This window comes from Sycon ciliatum, chromosome 3, assembly GCF_964019385.1.
Source record: "Sycon ciliatum chromosome 3, ocSycCili1.1, whole genome shotgun sequence".
Lineage (NCBI taxonomy): Eukaryota > Metazoa > Porifera > Calcarea > Leucosolenida > Sycettidae > Sycon > Sycon ciliatum.
In genome coordinates, this window is record NC_088645.1 from 22,034,232 (window position 1) to 22,053,236 (window position 19,005).

General features: G+C 48.8%; 2 protein-coding genes across 2 annotated transcripts; one reads left to right on the forward strand and one right to left on the reverse strand.

The window, feature by feature from the left end:
• On the forward strand, positions 1 to 6,324 carry LOC135811741 (uncharacterized). Its single transcript, XM_065324981.1, has 2 exons — positions 1 to 1,738; positions 4,640 to 6,324. The coding sequence occupies exons 1-2, from the start codon at positions 266 to 268 to the stop codon at positions 5,579 to 5,581; spliced, it is 2,415 nt and encodes an 804-aa protein (XP_065181053.1). The 5' UTR covers positions 1 to 265; the 3' UTR covers positions 5,582 to 6,324.
• A 5,931-nt stretch (positions 6,325 to 12,255) lies between these two features.
• LOC135811742 (uncharacterized) lies at positions 12,256 to 17,663 on the reverse strand. Its single transcript, XM_065324982.1, has 3 exons — positions 16,718 to 17,663; positions 13,287 to 15,018; positions 12,256 to 12,789 (listed from the first exon to the last, which is right to left on the reverse strand). The coding sequence occupies exons 1-3, from the start codon at positions 17,533 to 17,535 to the stop codon at positions 12,448 to 12,450; spliced, it is 2,892 nt and encodes a 963-aa protein (XP_065181054.1). The 5' UTR covers positions 17,536 to 17,663; the 3' UTR covers positions 12,256 to 12,447.
• Positions 17,664 to 19,005: the final 1,342 nt, after the last annotated feature.

Below are 19,005 nucleotides of genomic sequence, written 5' to 3' on the forward strand. Positions count from 1 at the left end.
AGCCCATGCCCGCGTATAAGCCCATGTTCTTGTATAAGCCCACCGAAATGTCCTTGCCACGGTGAAACAGATAAGCCTATGCCTATGGGCTTATCCGCGGGATTCTACAATCTGGACGGAAGTCGAAGCCTCGGCACGCATGTATGGTGTGGATTTCCACAGTATGCCAATCTACGTTCAAAGCGCAAACCGGACAATGAATGGGAGCTCCTCAAAAATCATTTCACCTACTATAGTATAGCAGTTCTGTTTTGAATCGTTCCCAATGGCCAGCTCTTCGGGCCGGAGGAGCCAGTTCTCCACTGAGCACCTAGTCCCGTCCAAGTATTTGCTGTGTGGCGTGAACCAGTCCGAGCATGTCTTAGGGCGAGGTGCGTACGGAGTGGTGTTTCCAGGGGATTGGCGTGGCACTCCGGTAGCGATAAAACGACATCACCCCATTCTCGTCCTCGATGAATATGGGCAGTCCTCGATATTCTATCGACGATTTCTGCAAGAGTTTCCGATGTTGAAGGAGTTGCCGCATCCGAATATTGTTCAGGTGTTTGGCATGGTGGCAGCGACTGGACCTCATGACACACCTGGATTGGTCATGGAGTGTCTTTCGCAGACATTGCGAAAACGTTGCAGTGTTCAGCCAGCGTTATCGCTGTTGGACAAATGCAGCATCGCTCAAGGTGTATCTTCTGCCTTGGATTATCTGCATAGTCGCAGTTTCATCCACAGGGATCTGACGACCAACAACATAATGCTGTGTGAGGTGGTTGAAGCTGGGGATGTGCAGCTGAAGGCAAAGATTACAGACGTTGGTGGAGCTGCAGAGCTGGATGACAGGACACAGGCGCAGATGATGACAATGAATCCTGGAGCCCAGACGTACATGGCACCAGAGACCCATGGTGTATCCAATGAGCCTGGCCGGACACAGTACGGTACTCCTGCCGACTGTTACTCGTTTGGTGTGTGCCTGCTGGCCATGTGTGTAGGCAGGGAGCCTCCCAACATTTTCACACTGGCACGCGAGGGAAGAGCGAGAGATCTCCAAGATCTTGGATCTGACCATCCGCTTCATGGCATAATCAGCAGGTGTTTGAAAGTGGATCCTGCTCATCGTCTGAACGCGTCCTCCATTTGTGCTAGTTTCGGAGCAATGACTAAGATCATTCGCAGGCAGCAGCAGCAGCAGCAGCCTGCAGCCAGCAGTTCCACAGCTGGAGGTACGCAGATAAACACGAGTGAGCCGTCTCCCGACCAAGCCGAGATTGCACATCTGCGTCAGGAGCTGCAGGAGCTGCAGGAACTGCAGGAGCGTGAAGAGCGGCAGCGGGCCACGGCTCTGCAAGCTTTGCAGGATCGGACGGCCCTGTTGGCAGAAAGAGACGAACTGCTGCGTGATGCTGAACAGCAGCTGGCCACGGCTCAGCAAGCTGTGCAGGATCGGACGGCCGTGTTGGTGGAGAGAGATCAACTGCTGCATACCATTCAAGAGCAGCTGACCGCGGCTCAGCATGCTGTTGAGGATCGGACGGTCCTGCTTGCGGAAAGGGATGAACTGCTGATGGAGCGGGGTGCAGCTCCACAGCTCAGCGCTAGTGCCGAATCAGCAGACATGCAAAATACAAGAGAATTACTGGTGCATCTTGCATCCATGGAAGGAGAGTTGGGCGAGCTGTCTCGCTGTTCACTTCTCCTTGGTCCACCAGACGTGCCAACACATGAAACCCATCCAAAAACTGTGGTAAGCTTTTTTTTAATGTACTAATTCTTGTGATGTTTTCTGTTAAAAGTAGGGGTCAAACGGGTGTACATTGTACCTTTAACAAACGAATGGGTAATTTTCTTAAAGGGGAAGTTAAGGCAAAAATTAAAATTTCACCAGTTGTAGTCTTCGGGGTGCTGAGTCGAATGGTCTTGGTCCGAGGAAGCTGAGACGCTCCCTTCCTACTTGAATCCCAATCGAACTCGCGCACTTCCACCGAAACTGGGTGACTGCGCCCTACTAGATGGGGATTTGTATGCAAAATGTCACTAAAAGCGCCATTTCGTTCTTATAAAAGCACGGATGACCGCGATTGGCCCATATGTTGTAGTCTTTTGGACGCTGAGTCGACTGGTTTTGGTCCGAAAAGGCTGCGATGCAGCGTTCCTCCTTTATTCCCAATCGAACATGGTTGAAGAAGCGGTCACGTGGTCCTGGGTGCCCAAATCACCTGGTCACCACGCCAGCAGGTGACAACTTTCACACCAAGGTTCAACTCGAGTTCAACTCGAGTGACAGGACTGCACCCAAAAAAGGTCAAACAGGCTAGTAAGTTGTACCCTGCAGGCACGGTGACCAGCTGACTGGTGTACGCAGGAGCACGTGACCGCTTCTTCAACCATGTTCGATTGGGAATAAAGGAGGAACGCCGCATCGCAGCCCTTTCGGACCAAAACCAGTCGACTCAGCGTCCAAAAGACTACAACATATGGGCCAATCGCGGTCATCCGTGCTTTTATAAGAACGAAATGGCGCTTTTAGTGACATTTTGCATACAAATCCCCATCTAGTAGGGCGCAGTCACCCAGTTTCGGTGGAAGTGCGCGAGTTCGATTGGGATTCAAGTAGGAAGGGAGCGTCTCAGCTTCCTCGGACCAAGACCATTCGACTCAGCACCCCGAAGACTACAACTGGTGAAATTTTAATTTTTGCCTTAACTTCCCCTTTAATAACAGGAGGGTTAAAGGGTACCTTCAAGAGTACATGCCCCCCAGAGTGTGCAACGCCTGATCCAGCTCTGCATAGGATCTTCTGATGTCATGCGTACACTCTACACCAGTGCAAGGCCGGTCGCGAGGCAGGGCACCGCTGTTTTTGATCCGAGACTACCCACGAATCCCCGGGTTCTCCTCATGTGCTGAAGACGTTCGCCATAATGTGAACTGATGCAGCTACGTAATCTTGTCGTGGTTCATGGATTTGTGTTATTAGTTTGCTTTCATGTATGTGCCTTGACATCTTCGAATTGCGTAATTATTCTCAGAATTTATTGTTGTATTTTAGTATAGCGTTTGTAGTTTAGACATATTGTTGCGTCGATACAATTCAGTTCTCCTTATTAGTATCGCGCTAGTTGTATGAATTACAAAGTAGCAGTCGAAATCTATTCTCTAGTCGGTTGAGTAATAGACATTCGTTCCACAGGAATTGCCATAATTATCGTTGTGCAGATTCTCACCTGATTTTGTTCGTTCCGCGTTCCATAGTTTTTCTATTCTACGCCCCGCAGTTTCTGACAGGGTTTGTCATCACCCGTTGGGGTGTTGCCACTCACTGGCAGATTGATAGACATATTTCACCAGCACAAATTCTCTGCACAGCAAGTATTTCAAGTACTTCGTTCTCTTTTCTTTACAATTCACACTTGAATTTTTGTTTCTCTTGTTTTCTTGCTTCTGCACTGATGCAGCGTTTCATATCTTGATTTCCTCAAACGCCTCGTAGCGTATCGCAATCCCGTAGTCGAGTACCGCGATTCCGGACGCGACGCCGTATTTGCCGCATGCATTCGTCACGTGTTTATGTTTTTGGGCACTGCATTGCACATTGCAATATTGCACTCTGCACGAGTACAAACCCGTACGCTCTTTTGTTTTTTTGCTGTCGATCGAGCGTATCGGCAAAACTCGTGGTGAGCTTGCCAGAGATTTTTTAGAGAAGAATGGCGACGTTCGTTGAGTTTCGAGTCTTCCTTGTTGCGTGCTAGCCAACCGATCTTTAGTCCGTTACGGGATGATAAACCTCCGTAACACCTCAGACGTGTACGGTATTATAACGCAAAGATCCGATTACGCTCGACCAAGACCCTATGCAGAGCTGGATCAGGCGTTGCACACTCTGGAGGGTAACTTATGTACTCTTGGTACACTTTAGGAGCCATATTTAATTTTTACGCAATTTTCACATAAATCAAGACTTTAATTTATCTATGGTGAAAAAAGGAGGACAAAATGTTACGAGTTATGACTAACTGTCCACCAACGTAACCAGATCTTATACATTCAGCGAGTGCGGCAAAATGGCACAAAACTGACAAGGAGTACTGAGACATTCAGCGACCTGACACCTAGCTCCAACACTTCTCCAAGGCGCAAACCAACAACCTTCCAACTTGGAAGGCTCAGGTTCGGAAAGGTCCAAGAGGGGAAGGAAAGCGTAACGAAGAAGAGCACGTTGGTGGACAGTTAGTCATAACATTTTGTCCTCCTTTTTCCACCATAATTTAACTGGCTTACCATCCGAGTTAAACTTTAATTTATCTGTTCTCCGGTTGCATTTTGATATCACATTGTGATTCGCAAATTGATTTGTGTCTGATAGTTGAAAAGGTAGATCTACTAGGTGCGAAAATGCAACACCAATGCAGACATCCAGCGTGGAGTTGTAAATAATTGACTCCCGCCTAGAATGCACGATCCCAGCAGTGCTGTTTCGTACTGACTGGATCATCGAAATCCAAGCGGGTACCCTTTTACTAACGGTACTGGAGATAAACGGGCGGGTACCTGGGAACCCGGTACACCCCTTTGACCCCTAGTTAAAGCAAGTATTGGTTTGTTTGTGTTTCTATTTGTGTTTTTTCTTTTTCCTGTATTCCAGTGGAAGACTATTGGGAAGCTCCCAATTCCAGAAGGACATCTATCAGTAGTGGCTTCTCTGACATGCAATGATGGTAGGATCACTGGTGCACTGCTGTCTAGAAGACACCGGCCCAATTGGAGGATTGTCAGCGCGGACGCAGATAACCTTGAGCTAACCGCCTGGGTCGATTTAAACCTGCCAGAATATGTTTGTGGTCATCCCGAAGAATCGGAAACATGCATTGTTAGGCAGCATAGAGGCAGTCTGTACTGCCTGGTAGTCCCCTCGGCCACACCAGCTATTCTCTACAAGCGCACACAAAATGATCAGTGGAGGGAATTGGCACGGTTACCCGAGTATCGCTTTAGATTTTTCGTAACTTTCTTTGACACCCAAGTGGTAGTGGTTGGAGGTTCTGCTTCTACGAACACCAGCGTCTTCGTTCCTGCTCGTTTCGACGTCATTTCCTTTGATCTGACTGAGGAAAATACAGAGTGGGTTGTTTGGCCGAACCTCCCTGCATCAGCCGGCCTGCTCTCAGCACCGCCAGCTATCGTGTATGATGGCCACCTCCATGTGTTTTGTAGTGATCACGACAAGCCAGCTGTTGCCTATACGGTCTTCTCCACACCTGTCACGCGGCCTGTGAGTTTTCGCACCTGGTCCAGCACTGCACTGCCCCATCCACCGTTCATGGAGTTCTGCCCGCTACTTTTCAACGGTTTCTTGATTTGCTTTAGAGCGAACGCTAGTTCGGGCCGGCGTGAAAATATTTTCATGCTGTCACCAAATTCCAGCCAGTGGTTTCCGCTTCCGTACACCAACACCTTGAACGGCTGTCTCTGCGAAGTTGGTAGCCGTTTGCTAGTCTTCACGCCGAGAAAAATCAGGCATCTATGCTGGGAGCCAGTAGCCAGAAGTCAACCAAGAGGACGGATGGGCTCTTTGTTACGACGGTAACTGAAGTGATCATCGTCTTTTTTTTTTGCCTTTCTACGAAGCACCGGGATGCTCGCGGGAAAAATTCATCATTGTAGTAGTTCTCTTTGCTATAAAATAATTAATACATGTATGTTTGGAAGTTGGTTGTTCCAACGAGGAATCATGCTTCTCGCCGAACTTGACACTTGACTGACTCACGACTGCCTTCCTGAGCACACGAGGGGCACGTCGCACCTTCTAAGTTCACATGTATGTTGATCATGTTAAACTATAACTTTACACTCTTAGTGTAAAAGTGTGTGCTTCTTCCAGCCAACTGGAGTTGTTTCTTGGTGGACTTTTGGTATATTATATTTATACTTCGAAGTATCTGATACTGTATTGGCTATCTAGTGCAGGCTTCAGATATCCATCTGTACGTATGTGTGCTAATAGCATTGCATGGTGTTGTCCTAGAAATATGTGCACACCTATAATTATAATACTGTATATGGGTGTGCACACCTATATATAATCCTGTAGGTACTTAGGTTCAGAACTAGGCCTTGACGGATGATGCTAGCATAATTTTTCGCATAATTCCTACCAAAATCGAATAATCGCATAATTCGAGGCAAATTGCATACGAATCGCATAAAATTGTAATAATCCGCCTGTTCGCATCAAATTCCATACAGTTGTTGTACATGTTCCACAAGTACAAATACAAGTACATTGAAGATGCACCAGGAAGTTGTAGGTTTACGACTCCCTTGAATGAACATGTCCTGTCCACTACAATCAGTGATGGCAAGAGTACATAACCCCAAGACTAGAGTGTGCAACTCCAGCTATGGGGTCTGCGACGGCAGAACTTCACATCACGTGATGAACCCGTGCACTAGGGCTGACCCGAATTTGCCAGCTGAATCTCGATATTTTGCGGCATAATTTTGCTCGTGCATCGTCGAAATTTTGCTTTCATTTTGCTAGGCCACTCGATATCTTGCTCCCTTTTTGCTCCAAAATTTGTGTCACGTGTGAGAAAACTGACCGAAAGTGGGTTACGTGTTGGCAAAAATGAGAAAAAGTGAGTCACGTGTTGGTAAAACTGTGCCGAAATGAGTCATGTGCACCGTATATGTGTAAAATCTCCCAATTCCCAGCCAACACACAGATATTTTGCTCCATTTTGCCAGCAAATTCCCTTTCAAAATTCTTCGATATTTTGCTAGAAGAATTGCTAGCAAATTCGGGTCTGCCCTACCGTGCACTCTGTGCATGATAGACACTGGGTTGTACGCAGCCCAGCTTTGGCTACAACTCTCTTGTGGTCACTTTGCACTGTTTGCCAGCATAACCTTTTAATTAAACCATGTCACGTGATGTGAAGTTCTGCCGTCGCAGCACAGCATAGAGGTTGTGCAGGCAGTTGCACACTCTTGGGGTTATGTACTCTTGGTGATGGTCGTAGCTAGGTCGGACGGTGCGTTGACCCCGTTGAACTTTTGCTACTACAGTACAACGCCCTCTACAAAAAAATCCCCTGTTATTTTGCACAGAACCATTATGCATTAGCAGCATATGTGAGCATAATGGGGCATAATATGATAACTTTTAGCATAAAAAATAGCATAATTCTGCAATTTTTTCAGCAATGCGAAAAGCATATTTCACGAAAATATTAGCATAATCCGTCAAGGCCTATTCAGAACAGTGCCGGAACATCTACATTCACTATTCGATTGGCTATTCCAGTGTTGGTTTCTGCTCTCTTGATCTGTGGACATTTTTTCATATCAACCCAAGTATTGCTAGTGTACCGCTCTTCATAGTCGGACATCATCTCACATGGACACCTCTTTTAAAGGCAATAATGCGGCGTGTTCTTTTGATTTCATGGCCAGCTATCTTTTTTTGTTTTGCGACACTATTAAATTTTGCCTCCCGTGCCCCGTGATCTCTTGCCTTGGTGACCAAGTGCTACATTGTATACTCAATAGGGACCGGCGGATTCTGCTCAAAAAGGTGGCAGATTCTGCTCGGAAAGCTGTGAAATCGGCAGAACCATACAAACCTTATGGCGGGCAATTCCTCGAATTCTGCTCCATTTCTTTATCCACATACCAAACATGCATGAAATTTACCAGAAAAAGTACCGAATTCTGCCAATTTTTCTGCCGGCAGAATCCGCCGGACCCTAATACTCAGGGCATGTACAGCATGAACCCATGCTGCAAGTAGTTTTATCGGGTCTACGCTACCCCAGCCGTCGCTGTTCTGGACTCAGACTGCATAGGAAGTTGCTGTCAATGACATTACGTTTACAGAGCACAAATCACATGCAATTTCTGATGTGAACTCAGATGGGGAGCCAATTTAATTTTGGAAAAAAAGGAGAAGGGCAAACAATGTTACGAGTTATGACTAACTGTCCACCAACGTAACCAGATCATCATAATTATGCAGTCAGCGAGTGCGACAAAATGGCACAAAACTGACAAGGCGTATTTAAAGACATTGACCGGCCTGACACCTAGCTCCAACACCTCTCCGAGGTGAGCCTTCCAAGTTAGTTGGAAGGTTGTTGGTTTGCGACTGGGGGAGGTGCTGGAGCTACATGTAAGTGTCAGGTCGGCGAATGGCTCATGCTTGTATTCAAAACAGGCTTCTATACCGTACTACTAGTAATAGTATACGAGAAAGACTTTTACACAAGACACCACAGTTTTTTTTTTTTTTTTTTTCTACAAAATCCACATATCTCCAGACACTGGGGTGAATGATGGAGTGTGGTGGTGGGGCCCATTGAGCTCCGCCGACCAGAGGTCTCGGCTTCATAGCTCCATGGACGCACCAAAGGGATATTTGGGTAGGTAGGATTAAATTGAAAAAGAAAACAGAAGAAAGAAAATGGAAAGATTGTATTGCTCAGTGAGCAAAAGAATAAGTTGAGTATTGATGTGAACGCTGTTAGACTTTTAAATTCAAGAGGAGACTGTCTGTGAGGAGAGATTACATGTATGTCCAAGCATGGTAGGACACTGTACCCTCTTACTCGCGTATGCTATGAGTGGCCCAGTGCCAGTTCGTTCTGAGGAGATGGTGATAAGCTGCTGTCTTGAACTTTTGGATGTTCTTTGGGTGAAATGGGTGGGGAATGATAGAGGTAGGCAGCTGGTTCCAAATTGGGATGACGGAGTGGGGAAAGGCTCGGCTCACATTGTTCCGGGAATTGGCAGGAAGAACATTCTGTAACTGATGGGGATGCGCGGTGGACAGTCGTACAGCCTGGCGGGTGAGGCGTGTGGTCCTGGGTTGGTGTGTCGGTGGAGCCATTCTCGAGAGAAGAGCGGGAGAATTATCGCAAAGGGCTTTATACAGGAGGCAGAGGGCAGCGATGGTGCGGCGAATTATGAGGCTAGGAAGCCAGCATTGCGGATGTATTGCCTTGATGGCTCGCTCCTGCACCCAGTCCAGCCGATACAAGTGGGAAGGAGCTGCCCCCATCCAGACGATTGGGCAGTACTCCATAACCGGCCGGACAAAGGCTTTGTAGGCTCGAAGCCGGGCAGGAATAGTCAGCAAGTGAAATGCCTTGCGCAAGGCTCCAAGTCTCTGCGTTGCTCGGACTACAACAGTTTGGATATGCTGGCTGAATTTTAGCTGATGGTCAAACGTGACGCCGAGTACTTTGATGGAGGGCTGCTCCTCGACAGGAGTTCCATTGAAGACAATGGGGGGTATTGGCCAGTCCCGACGATGGTGGGAAATTGTAAGGGCCTGAGATTTGGCTGGCTCGAACTGCACTTTCCAATCCGAGCCCCAACTGGATACAAGGTCGACAGCAGCCTGGAGTACTCTAGCGTTGTCAGGAACAGCAGCGAGCGTTGCAATTTCGGCGTATAGGGTTGTGTCATCGGCGAATGAGGCAAGGTTGGAGCCGATTGGGAGGTGGTCTTCAAGGTCGTTGACGTAGACCAAGAATAAGGTGGGGCCCAGGATACTGCCCTGTGGCACCCCAGCCTTAACTGGGCGCCTGGCTGATGTCTGGCCGGAGATGAGGACTTGAAGTGTGCGGTTGCAGAGGTAGTCTTGGAGCCACCGATGCAGGTCTCCCGAGATGCCATACACTCTAGCCTTGTGCAACACACCAGTGTGAGACACCCGGTCAAATGCTCCAGCAATGTCGATGGCCAGCACTCGAGAAGCTCCTTTATCTCCGGCGGTGTGCACCCACTGGTGGTGGAGAGCAGTCAGCAGGTCTGCTGCACTGTGGCCGCGACGGAAGCCAAATTGCCGTTCTGACAGGACGTGATTCGTCTCCATGAAGTTGCTCATTGCCCTGTTGACTATGGTCTCCATGACCTTGGAGAGGATGCTCAGTAACGACACTGGTCGATAGTTTGATGGCGACGATTTAGACTTGCGCTTGTGGACTGGAACTACGTTTGCAACCTTCCACTGTTGTGGCTGGATGCCGGAGCGAAGACAGCATGTAAATAGTTTTGAAAGCGGCCGTGCCAATTCTGCAGAGCAAGCTTTCAAGACGCGGGCAGGTATCCCATCTGGACCAGTGGCCTTGGTGGGGTTGAGCTGGCGGAGAGTTCGCTCGACTGTGGTCTCGCGAAACCGGACGGTGCAGAGGTTGCGGTCAGTACGTGGTCGGACGTAAGGAAATGGAGCGGATAGGTCGTCTGCCCCTAGACTGCATTTGTTGGCGAAGTGTTCGGCCATGCACTCTGCTTTGCTGCGGTTGGTGTCGTGCTCCGTACCATCGGTGCTGCGGAGACAGTAGCAGTGATGCTACAGTGCTGGCAACTGAAATCCGACCCCCTGAGCGGTGGGTTTACATTCTAGCGGTCCCTGTTTCGTAGTTTTACCATCCCGTGTTGGGTCTTTGACTCTTTGCGATGCGAGCGCACCAGTCAGGGGTCGGATTTCAGTTGCCAGCACTGCAGTGTACATAATTATAGACCAAGGCAACACCTTGCAGCCACGTGCCAGATAGTGCATTCCTCTCCGGAGGATACCCTACGAGAGTCTAAGTAGAATGATGCGTGCGGAAGACGATCATTATGACAACGGGACACGAGAAACGGATTTGTTGCCCATAAATTATTCTGATTCGTGGACAGCTTGCTTGCGGCCGCTCGGAGCTCGACCACAACCAATGCACGTATCGTGATGCCCATGTTCATACACAGTAGCTGGTATTATCTCGTTGTCGAGTCAGGTTTAAACTGCGTATCATGAGCATGATTGGAGTTCTCGTAGAAAAGAGCGTCTCAACTGGTGGATGCTGGCAGCTGAGCGGTAAATCCAACATTCGAGCGTGGCCATCTTTGGATCAATAACTGAAAAAAGCCTCAGTGATAATTATTATGTTGGAAACTGAGAAGCGAATCCAACTAGCGGGATAGTGATGTTAAGTGAGCGCTAATGTTACGGGTGTGTCCGCTTAGCAATGGCGTTCTGTGACTCCGGGACACGTCACGCCGTGCGTGGTCATGGCCCACTTCTTCTACTCCTCCTTATTCCCACTTCATGCTTGCTGGCTGCGCGGGTTGTGGACATACACACACGCGATGATCGCCCACCATCCACAGCCTCCATCACCGAAGATCGGATTCGAGAAGGGCACAGTGGACGATGTTTCGTCGCTTCTGGCAACTCCAGCACATCACCGTGGTCTCAGCGTCAAACCACGATGTCTGAACGTAATGGCAACGTGCTCGTCCACCTAACACTTGACAGCAGTCAAGAAAGCCGAGGCAACACATTCATAGTGAAGCAAAACGGGAAAACGCTGTACGCTGCAAGCAGGCGGTTGCGAGTGAGGAGCCACACTCAGCACACATTCCGCCGCGGGCAAGGGCACACCGGACGGCAGCTGAGATCGGGTGAGTGCCAGCTGCTTCCCGCCTGGACGTCGGTCTGGCCACGTGACCAGTATGAGTGGCTGCTGTCTGTCTTCACAGCCACTCTGGGAAGGTGTTTGAGCACTGTCCTGGGCATTGTGGTTCCGTTACTGGTGGTTGTGATGCTGCAAACACTTTGCACTCGCCTTTTGGACGACCTCTGCTGCGACTAACCTACAGTCCATTCATTTCTTTTGAAGTTCGGAACTTTGACGGTGGCCATGTCATCTTCACACTTCACCTCCAACCCGTAACACACGAACAGTCCTTGGCTACACTACGTGACAACGATTGTTTCCAAATGTTCACGGCATCAGTCCATTCATACAAAATATCCCCGCTGGCTTTTGAAAGCCCGATCTTAGCCGAATTGATATTCAAAAACCCACTTTAAACTAGAAAATCTAGGTTTTGAATCTGTTTTTTTCCAGAATTTTTTCCATGGTATACCTACCTGTCCTAATTTTGTAAAACCTGGCTGAGTTTCTAATGTCCTGTCCTTGGACTTTCCTGGCCTCAACTGTGGCAAGGAATAATTGCACAGGTCACACAACGCAGGATGTTGTTTTCGCGATCTCTACAAAAACGTGGGAGACGATGAAAATTTAGGGTACCAATTTCCTATGAATGGACTGCATACAGCATGGTCAAGTTTTGATCTCAGTCATTTGCACCAAGTCCTTGGCTACACACAAAAGTCAGATTCAGAATCTTCGATTTTTTGCCAACAACTGGCATACTGGTGTACAATTACCCCGAGTAATGACACTACAATTGACAAAAATCCGGCAATGTATTCTAGCACACCAGATCCATGTTAGAACTGAGATGTTGAATATTTGCCATAATTACGTACGCAAGAAGGTGGCTGAGCCAAGATCCAATGTTAGCAGCAATCTTCTTAATTATTACACAAAATATGTTTAAAAAAGAGAATCTGAGTGAATAGTGAATAGAGCACACCGTCGCATCATGTGCTCAATGTCAGACCAGACCAAACAGTTTCTTTCCCCATCCAATAATGGTGTCAAGGTCGGGTGGTGTCTTGAGCACCGTGCCCTTGTCCAGGCCGAGTTGCAGCCACTGCTCGGCCGTCATCAAGTCGCCGCACACGTCCACGGTGGCTTTGGCCGAGGGCGCGTACACCAGGTTGTTGCCGGTGCGGAACGACAGCGTCTCCGGCTGCGTGACGTTGCACGCCGGCTTGAAGCGGTACATGTACTCGCCGGGCACTCCGCGCAGCACGCACGTGCAGTTCACGTAGCTGTCGGCGATCGACGCGTTCAGCGCGTTCTGGAAGACGCTGAAACAGGAGTACTGATACACCTGCAGAACAGGTTCGACACAGAACAGGTTCAGAACCAAACGATACAACGCACTGGGGTCATCCTTCTCACATAGACAATACAGCAGAACAGAACAGGTTCAGCAACAGATGATAAAACATGCTCCGGTCAAACCGCTCTCACATAGCCAATAATGCAGAGCAGGTTAGAGGTAAAGCATGTGAGGGCAATGAAATCATCCCCCACCGGGAGCACACAAAACGTATCTGATTCCTCAAGGTCATAACACAATGTTCAAAACAAAATGATGGCAGACAAGTACGGAGAGTCCCTTCTGTATGCACATATAAACACATAATGCATTCACAGGTGCACACACGCACACACACGCACAGTCGCAAACGCCCATCTAAGCGCGAACCTCAAACATCATGGCATGACGTATCTCAACGTTGGCATGCCAGCTGTAACACGCCAGCGCATCCTCACGTACATCACTGCCGCGCAACATGCAAAACACAACATGCAGGTACGTACCACCGGATAGATATTGTAGTTATTCGACGAGATCTTGTCATGGCCGCCAAAGTTTGTCTTATGCCCACCGTAGACCAGGTAGTTGTCGCTGTGATGGTAATACGAGCTGCCGTCATCATTGTCCAAGCACAGACTTGAGCCGTAGTTGCAGAGCAACAGGTTATGGTGGACGACGTTCATTGCCGGGTAGACTGTTGGCTTCTCCGGATTCGGCACGTCGGTGAGAAACGGCTGCCGGTCCCAGGAGTTGAACGGTGCATGGTCGGAGCTCTCGCGGCACATGTTGAAGAGAACATTGTCCTCCATGTCGTTGCCGCCGCCAAAGCCGTCGTTGATGTTGATGCCGGCACGCGGTCCGTTGAAGCAGATGTTTGTACGCAGTGTGGTCTGCGCCGACTTGGCTTGGAACCAGCAGCTGGACTGTTTCTCGTAAAGGCCGATCTCGTGGATGAAGTTCTGCTCGATGTGATTACGACGCGGCTGTTCACCGGACGTGCCGTCGATCAGATTCGTGTAGCCCCACGCGGCCATTGCCGTGTCTCCAATCAAAGTGAATTCATTGTTACTGATCATACTGTCATGGACAAATCCAGACAGGAACAATCCGTTGCCGTCTAGATTCTTGAAAACGCAGTTCTCAATCGTAAGCAGTTTTGTACCTTCGGCAAACACCGCACCGGATCGTTGTAGACCCCAGTCTCCACCGGACGGCACGCCGTGTGGATCCATGTACGTGTAGGCTGCTGTTGTCATGACAACATTCCTCAGGGTAAAGTTGATAACCGGATCGTCCATAGAACCAGTGATGCTGATGAGAGTTTTCAGGTTGGCAGCAACAAACTGGAAGTCTTCAGGTGGAGGTCCTGTGCCGTTGTGGAAATAGTATAGTTTACCAGAGTCTGGATTATAGAAGTACTCATTAGGGTGATCAAGCTCTTCGAAAACATTTGCCAACCACCACTCAGAGCCCTCCGCGCTTCCCCGCGCTCCTTGAAATCCTCCTCGGGAGAATGTACTTTTCCCGGATTCCGGGTCGAAGTCCTTGAAATCGAACATCCACGAGGACCAGTGGTGCGGGCGCCACGTGTGCAGCACCGCCGTTTTCTTGAACAACTCCGCGTCGTAGGTGGCAAGACGCGGTAAGTAGAGCGGCTTGAAGACGATGCCCGATGGTGAGAGGAATGTAAATGCTCCACCGCCGCTGGGCTCATCGGAGCACCAGTAGGACTCGGGCGGCGTGAAGATGTCGCACGGGCCATCAATGCCGATGCGGAAGTTCTGGAACAGCGGGTTCAAGTCATCCGTGGGCTTGTCGATGGTGATGAACGTCGAGTTTCCCTTGTCGACAGGAGGAACCCAGTCCACTCCACCCGGCACCCATCCGGCCGGGAAAAGGGTCGTGTCTGGGCTTGCAATGTTCGGGTAGCGTGCACGATTGGCCTGGAAGAAGTTCCCGGCTTCGGCGTCTTCTTTTGTTTTGGCAATGAACATACCGAGCTGCAGGTTTTCCGGCGCTTGGCCCGTGACGTCGGCAACGTAGATGTTGGTCCCATCGTCCCAGTAGCCACTCGTGTCCGTCATGGAGACGTGAGGCGCCCACCACTGGTCTGTGTGTAGGTAGCATCCCTGGCTCCAGCCAGTCGCGTCTGCCTTGTGCCAGGTCCACGAGAAACACTCGCCGTACTTGCACTGACCCTCGCACTCCTCACTGCTGGCAAACGTCCCCACGTATCTGTGCAGCAAAGAGTCAAATACAAAAAGCCAGCCGTGGTTCCAGGGCTGTAACCCAGGGGTGCGAAAAAATACGATGGCAAATTGTCTTCTAACATAAATGATCATAAGGGGTCGTCCGTATTTTTCGAAAAATTAAAAAATCCGTCCTCAGGCAGAAAGGGGGTGGGTGGTCAAGAGCGCTGGCGGAATTTAATTTTTTGATTTTTCGTACCTTTTTTTCCGTCAGTGACTCATACACTCGTTGCACTGACTCGTAGTGCACTGTAGCTGTAGACGTAGTGTAGGATCGCAAACACCAGTATGATATACCGGTACATGACTTTTTTTGTGGTTGTAGGATGTGCATGGCCTTCGGTAGACCTCCTACTCACTTTAGCTACTAGTACTTGACATACATACGTCATGTACATGTAGGTGCGATCACTGAATCAGTGAACATGGGGTCAGTTCTTATTTTCGAGCTGGGCATCGGTAAAAATCAAAAAATTAATGGGAAAAAATGGGGGGTGGGTGGGTGGGTCAGAGACAATTTTGCACGAGGACGGATTTTTTAATTTTTCGATAATTACGGACGACCCATAAGTAATCAGATGGTGAGTCAAGGAAAATCTTTTAAAAATTGAAACAAGGAAAATGGTGGGACACAAGCTATGTCTCAGAGACTCAGTATTCCTTGTCAGTCTGGTGCTACCTTGTGCACGTCTGACGTGTGCGGCTTGTTGTTTATTTATGCTCACCCGAAATGCGTGTGAGCTGCATGATAATGCATTCTTGCAGGTTTGCGAGAGGAAAGCTCGATGGACTTTCCCTGTGCGCTCTGGATAACAGACATGAGCCAGTCAAGTGGCAAGTCATGGCTGCGGGGCTGATTGCCTCCCCCGTGTATAGGGAGCAGTCCTCTCCACTAGTGACTGCGTTCATCCCCGGGATGCCCACAGGATCAACTCAACATGTACACATGTACGCATAGAGGTGATACGAGTATCATTTCACGGTGGATTTTCTAATGTGCACAACGCATGCAGCGTGAGTCAGCAGATTTTTAAATGTTAATGTGAGTCGCCAGTGCAAGTGCAGCGCTGTGCCGTGAGTCCACAACTTCCCCACCACATCTCTACTGATTATGTATTCGCATACCAGTAACCTTATTAAGGTGAAAAGGCATAGTGGTGGCCTGCGGACGCGAAGGCTATAGGCTGTGTGTTTCTGAACGTTCAATTGATGCTCGCGCACATCCCGGCGCGAATATTATAATTATCATACCGGTAACCTCCATACAGTAAATCTCGTGAGTACATTATCAAAAATCGACCGAGGGTATAACAACAGTTCGCGAGTAACAACCCAATCTTCAGACACGTAGCGACCCTTGTCTGCATAGCTTACTTTCACTCTTACAAATAATGACAAGATGCGGAAAATGACACTTTTCTCATGCATGATCGTGGGTCACTATTCACAAGGTTGACCGAATTACGGATTTAGGGCAATCTTTCCAGAGTAGAGTCAGCTTGGCGTATAACGACACTCGGCGGGGCATCAGAAAAGTGTCCTTATTCGCGAAGTGCCCTTATACCCGAAGTCTCATTATATGTATACAGTTAGATGGGACTTTGCTCTGGGCATGGAAATTCTGTCGTTATTCGCGAATTGTCGTTATATCCGCAGTCGTTATTTGCGAAATTGACTGTACTTACTTGATGGTGGGAGAGCTCTGGCCTGGTCCTGGTGCAAGTCCCCACACGTTGTCAGCTCCTCCCTGTATGATCATTTGTGGAGCGTGCTGGGATACGTTATATGGCTTCCACTGGGGTGCGAGAGGAAGTCCTCCACTCAGCACTACCGTCTCTCCAGGTGCAGATTCAATGATTGTACCGCTGTCCTGTACGTTCACTTCCACCGTGGTATTTAGATAGTGAATTCCAGAACGCAGTACTATGCCCACGCTGATGTCTGCAGCTCGTGAGCCAGGGTTCTCGTCTAGCTGCTGCCGTCGGTACGCCCGAGTGTGTGCCAGTGCCTGATGCAGCGTCCTGAACGGAGTGCGCGCATCGCTTGCATCCGTGCTGAAGTCATCCCCGACCTTCGCATCCACATACACACGATACTGGACTTGGCTCAGCTTGTCGTTCAGTGGTGGTGCTAGCCTCTTCTTCTTCTGATGTTGCTGGTCCGTGCGTCGCTGCTGCTGAACTGAAATGTCAGGGTTAGGGTTGAATGGTTTGTGACATAGCGTGGTCAATTGGAGTGCATCCCAAACGTTCTTCATCGGTGCACGATGCGGCTGTAATGAGAGACTGTAGTTGTAAACCAGATAGCGTGCTTCGCAGTCGAAATCGGCCGGCACATCCTGCGGAGCACCATTGTTGCCGATGCGACGGAGCAGCTCGAATCCGTCATAATTCACCGCCTCCTGATGGTAGCCAAACTCGGCACCCTCTGTCACCACCAACCCGACCAACAGGCACGAGAAGACGAGGACTTGACCATCCCTCACGGTAAGAGATAACATCATGCCGATCTGAACGACGGGAAGCCGGAGTCGTACTCACTCAGAAGGATAAACCTCTCGCAGTCTCCCTCTTCGCATGCCGCAGTTTGCGATCCTTGCAGTAATTTGTTTGATTCAATCTCCGGCATGTCAAATACCACAGTGACTCAGAAATACTTGAGGCAGATTTTGATTTCGGATTCGCTGCTCTCAAACCATGCACAATGACATTATTTATGTCAATGATTATGTAGATATCTACCAGGGAGTCATAAAATACCGGTATTTTACTACAGTCAGACCTCGCATAACCGCACACATCTGTTTTCCACAAAAATATCCGGATAGGCGAGGGAACTGGATAACCGAACACCGTTTATGTTGGATGCATCACGTATGCTGTAAATATGTAAGGCCAAACTAAAGAAGGTGTGTGGTTCGACTCACCCGACCGACCGTACAATTTCAGCCCGACCGTAACTTTTTTTCGGCGGGCTGTCGTGTGACTGACGTACGTGGACTGAACACGTCCACGTCTACGTGCTGTGCGGCGTGAGTCTGCGGACGCAGGCGGCTCCTTTTGGACTTGACTTGTAGTTGTACTGCAGTGCAGTGCAGTGAGTGGTACGACTGCTGCCTTGTGCTGGTAGTAGCAGGGAGCCCTACACATACCGGTATGTGTAGGGCTCCCTGGGTAGTAGAGTCTACTCGATACGCGTATACAGTGTATTTACATGTACTAAAAATATATATTAAAAAAAAAAAAATCCGCCCGCCCGCCCGTTAAAAAAATGTCCATGTTAGTCGAACCACACACCTTCTTTAGTTTGGCCTAACCAGCTATTTTCTTCCGGATGGCGAGGGATCCGGATAATAAAAGAGGACCGGATAAGCGAGGTCTGACTGTACTCCCGGTCTCTACCATGCATGTACAGTAGGTATCGGTTATAGCGTGGGTGTTTGAAAAACGACTTTCTATTCTTATTTCCGATATTTCTTACACACGATAAATCAAGTGTGGTATATCACATGCATGTGCGCAGAGGCAGGAAGATCATCGTACATACAACGCAGTACTTCTGTGCATATGGTTGGTCACAGTCACATAGGCTTACCATGTGGCTATGCAAAATGAGTTACATGATCACAACAGTTGAATCTGCAGCACTACGACGCAACGAGAGTCAGATCAGAACGGACGGATACTATTACTACAGGCGATACACTTTGTACTAATCTGGTATGTTTCGCTACACAAAGTCCATTCTTAGGACCGATATATTCTACTATGGGATAAAATTGCTTGTAAGAATAAATGTGCACTTGAAATCCGTGTTATGATTATGAAAACATGAGAGTTCATTCTTGTAGGCAGTATATTCTTTTACACCACCACGCTATAACCGATACGCACTGTACCAGTGAACTGGTCAACTAAACTTCTGCTGGTACCACGGTGACCCTGGGCGGTGATCGATCCCTGCAGATCTCTGC

Excerpts from the sequence above, each read along its gene's own strand:
- LOC135811741 (XM_065324981.1), top strand. The coding sequence starts at position 266 with ATGGCCAGCTCTTCGGGCCGGAGGAGCCAGTTCTCCACTGAGCACCTA. Across the intron at positions 1,739-4,639 it reads AAACCCATCCAAAAACTGTG|TGGAAGACTATTGGGAAGCT; the intron begins GTAAGCTTTTTT and ends CCTGTATTCCAG.
- LOC135811742 (XM_065324982.1), bottom strand. The coding sequence starts at position 17,535 with ATGATGTTATCTCTTACCGTGAGGGATGGTCAAGTCCTCGTCTTCTCG. Across the intron at positions 15,019-16,717 it reads CAGAGCTCTCCCACCATCAA|ATACGTGGGGACGTTTGCCA; the intron begins GTAAGTACAGTC and ends TTTGCTGCACAG. Across the intron at positions 12,790-13,286 it reads ACTACAATATCTATCCGGTG|GTGTATCAGTACTCCTGTTT; the intron begins GTACGTACCTGC and ends CCTGTTCTGCAG.